Source organism: Protobothrops mucrosquamatus, unplaced genomic scaffold (assembly GCF_001527695.2).
Source record: "Protobothrops mucrosquamatus isolate PMUCROS unplaced genomic scaffold, P.Mucros_1.0 scaffold1939, whole genome shotgun sequence".
NCBI classification, from domain to species: Eukaryota; Metazoa; Chordata; class Lepidosauria; order Squamata; family Viperidae; genus Protobothrops; species Protobothrops mucrosquamatus.
The window spans coordinates 221,788-226,016 of record NW_015388060.1 but is presented as its reverse complement, the minus strand read 5'-3'; the positions used below and the strand labels follow the sequence as shown (position 1 = coordinate 226,016).

The window sequence follows — 4,229 nt, the reverse complement described above, 5'->3', positions numbered from 1 at the left end:
CTTCTTCTTCTTCTTCTTCTTCTTCTTCTTCTTCTTCTTCTTCTTCTTCTTCTTCTTCTTCTTCTTCTTCTTCTTCTTCTTCTTCTTCTTCTTCTTCTTCTTCTTCTTTCTCCTTCTCCTCCTCCTTCTCCTTCTCCTTCTCCTTCTCCTTATCCACTCTGCAGTACTGATACTTGATATTACAGCTCATGTTTAGCCCAGCCACTCTTCCAATGTTAGGATTCTAGTCTGAAGACCATCATACCCATGGAAAATATAACTTAATTTTTCTGTGTTTTTTTTAAAAGACACGGAATAGATGTTCAAAAGGATTTAGTAACTCTTCTGAAAGGAGTGGAGAGATTCAATGTGAAGGGCGATGACCTCCAGAATGAAATGACTCCATCTCCCTTGCTTATCCATGCAGCCCTGGCATTTCCAGTTGGCGTAAGTGATACCTACCACTCCTTCCTGGCAGCTGCATACTACGGCCGAGGACGCATCGTTGTTGCCTCTCATGAAGGCTTCCTTAGCATATCATCAATGAAATCTTTCCTCCTCAATGCCGTCAGTTGGCTTTCTGCTGGGAAGGGAAGACAGGTGGGCATTGGAGACAACTTACAGGAACTTTACTCCATGTTAAACCAAGCAATGATTCCCTGTGAGCTAACCAACTTTAAGGAAGGCCTAGGCATATACTGTTGTACAGCCTATGATGCCAAAGACATGGAAAGCATCCACGAATTTGTCTCTGAAGGAGGAGGGCTCCTAATCGGGGGTCAATCTTGGTATTGGGCTTCCGTGAATCCTAACTCCAGTGCTATTGCAGAATATCCAGGAAATAAGATCCTGAATAAGTTTGGAATTGGGATTATTGACGCATATTTTGAGATACCTGAAAACAGCTGTCCTGCCAGAGAGGCCAGCGAAGTGGCTTCCACTTATCATTTCCGGAAAGCATTCTTGCAGTTCAAGAAACATATTCGAAACGAGCAGATTCTACAACCGTCATATTCCTCGTGGCTGCAGAGATTGGTGGAAGACATTGAGATATTCCTTCAGATCCCAGCTACGAACTCCCGTCTCTTGTCCTCAGTTCATGAAGAGGCTCTAGAGTTGGTTCAAATTAAAGGGATTCCCGAGGTCAGTGTACATAACCCAATCCAAGCCAATTCAGACCAAGCCATCTTACTTCAAATAGCTTCTGTGCTCTATAACGTTCTACCAGAGTTTCAAGGCTTAGTACCCAGCTTGAAGCCATATGATCCAAGCTCTTACCCTACAGCACCTCCTCAAAAAATTCAAATAAATGGAAGCAACACAGGTAGGAAATGTTGTTCTTAATTTTGAATTTAGTGCTTCTTCTTTCAAGGGAATGACCTATGTGTGCAAGGCATTCTTTTGCATTTATGCATATGGACATGACCCTCTGAAAGATTGTATACTTTGCTTTTAGGAAATGAAGCTTGGAGAAGCACTGGCATGTATGCTCCACCGGCAACAACGGTCACTTTATTATCCCCCCCCTCCATCCTCAATGCAAAACTGCAGGTAATATTTGTTCTTAATTAAACATCATGATATATGGTTTAGATTCTGCAGGTCCTTAACACATTAAGATAAGACCCCCCCCCCCATCTCCTGGAGGCTGACATCCACACCTTTTAATGTTGCCAAGGTGGAGAAACAGCGATTATATACCACTTCTAATCAGATTCAGAACTAGATTTCCCTTTTTTTACATGCTCGACACGCACGCCCCCATCATTTAATGTCACCCTTGAGCCATTTCTCATAATAATAATAATAATAATAATAATAATAATAATAATAATAATAATAATAATAATAATAATAATAATAATAGTAAAGTTGGAAGGGACCTTGGAGGTCATCTAGTACAACCCCCTGCTCAGGCAGGAAACCCTATACCATTTCGGACAAATGGCTGTTCAGTCTCTTCTTAAAAACCTCCAGTGTTGGAGCATTCACAGCTTCTGGAGGCAGGTTGTTCCACTGGTTAATTGTTCTAACTGTCAGGAAGTTTCTCCTTAGTTCTAGGTTGCTTCTCTCCTTGATTAGTTTTTCATCCATCGCTTCTTGTCCTGCCTTCAGGCACTTTGGAGAACAGCTTGACTCCCTCTTCTTTGGGGCAACCCCTGAGATAATGGAACACGGCTATCATGTCCCCCCTCGTCCTTCTCTTCGTTAAACTAGACATACCCATTTCCAGCAACCGTTCCTTATATGCTTTAGCCTCCAGTCCCCTAATCATCTTTGTTGCTCTTCTCTGTACTCTTTCTAGAGTCTCAACATCTTTTTTACATCGCGGTGACCAAAATTGGATGCAGTATTCCAAGTGCGGCCTTACCAAGGCCTTGTAAAGTGGTATTAACGCTTCCCGTGATCTTGATTCTATCCCTCTGTTAATGCAGCCTAGCACTGTGTTGGCCTTTTTGGCAGCTGCAGCACACGGCTGGCTCATATTTAGGTGATTGTCCACTAGGACTCTGAAGTCACTTCATAGTGACTTGTTCATTTCCATGTTTCCATGTTTTCCGCAGGTGCAGATTGGGTGCCACACTGACCGTTTAGTTAATCTCGAGGAATGGAAGCGTCCTCCAGTGGTGACAAGGCGGTTTTCGGTGAAGACTGAGAAGATGGAGATCTCCAGCTTGTGGGGAGGCCTCTTGTACATCATCGTGCCAGAAAACTCTTCATTGGGCTACTTCTCTATCACCATAGAAGGGGCCACCCAGGCGCCTTATTTCAAGCATGGTAACACAACTCTTTCCTCAATTTGTGAAGTTCAAAACTTTTCTGCTTTGCTGGTTGGCTCTGAACTGATCTGGCCCCAAAATTCTTTGCAGCCAGCCAACTGTCAGAAGTCCCCCTCCGTTTAGAAACCCAGCAGAAAAATGGCATTTCAGAGAAATATTATGCAAATAGGTATTTACAAGAAGTAAACTGCACCATTGTATGTCTTCCATTGAACCCACCCTTCAAAATATGATGATCAGGGAAGCATTTTTCTTCCTTCCATCTATTTTTGGTTTAAGAAAATGTTTTTTTTCTAAATAAATTTTTATTAATAATACAAAATTAAAAACACATTGGACATAGATATGACGTCACTGGTTCCATACATCTTCCAACATTTTACAATAGTATTAGTACTCATATAGACATATAGTTTTTGAACTCTGCTCACTATTTATAATATACTATTAACACGTTTCCCCTTGTTTCTATATATCTATTTATCTTTTAAATATATATTTGTCTAAAATCTATATTTTATTTCAGCACTATACATTTATCTTGGCTACCCTCCTATTGTCTATCCAATCATAAAATTGTTCCCAGATTTTATAGTACGTGGTTTCACTTTTGTTCTTGAGTTCCCATGTAAGTCTATCCATTTCAGCGCAATTGAAAATTTTCAATAATATTTCCTCTTGGTTTAAGAAAATATTATACCCAGGTGTTCTGTTTCACTGGGCGCTATCTAACAAAATGAAATTCAATGGTGAAAAAAGTAAGGTTCTACATTTAGGCAAGAAAAACCAAATGTACAGGTATAGTATAGGGGGCACCTTGCTCAATAGTAGTAACTGTGAGAGGAATCTTGGAGTCCTAGTGGACAGTCACTTAACTATGAGCCAGCCGTGTGCTGCAGCTGCCAAAAAGGCCAACACACTACCGGGCTGCATTAACAGAAGGATAGAATCAAGATCATGTGAAGTGTTAATACCACTTTACAATGCCTTAGTAAGGCCACACTTGGAATACTGCATCCAGTTTTGGTCACCACGATGTAAAAAAGATGTTGAAACTCTAGAAAGAGTACAGAGAAGAGCAACAAAGATGATTAGGGGACTGGAGGCCAAAGCATATAAGGAAAGGCTGCTGGAATTGGGTATGTCTAGTTTAACGAAGAGAAGGACGAGGGGGGACATGGTAGCAGTATTCCAATATCTCAAGGGTTGCCCCAAAGAAGAGGGAGTCAAGCTATTTTCCAAGGCACCTGAGGGCAGGACAAGAAGCAACGGATGGAAACTAATCAAGGAGAGAAGCAACCTAGAACTAAGGAGAAACTTCCTGACAGTTAGAACAATTAACCAGTGGAACAACCTGCCTCCAGAAGTGGTGAATGCTCTAACACTGGAAGTTTTTAAGAAGAGACTGGACAGCCATTTGTCTGAAATGGTATAGGGTTTCCTGCCTGAGCAGGGGGTTGGACTAGATGA

At 41.4% G+C, this 4,229-nt stretch overlaps 1 protein-coding gene across 1 annotated transcript in view; it reads left to right on the top strand.

Annotated features, from left to right (window-relative positions):
- The window catches only part of LOC107294426 (TRPM8 channel-associated factor homolog), a 10,118-nt gene that overhangs the window by 1,879 nt on the left and 4,010 nt on the right, over positions 1-4,229 (top strand). Inside the window, exons 2-4 of the mRNA XM_015823659.1 lie at positions 288-1,303; positions 1,436-1,530; positions 2,544-2,757. Of these exons, the coding sequence (XP_015679145.1) occupies positions 288-1,303; positions 1,436-1,530; positions 2,544-2,757 (1,325 nt within the window). The remainder of the gene's footprint in view (positions 1-287; positions 1,304-1,435; positions 1,531-2,543; positions 2,758-4,229) is intronic.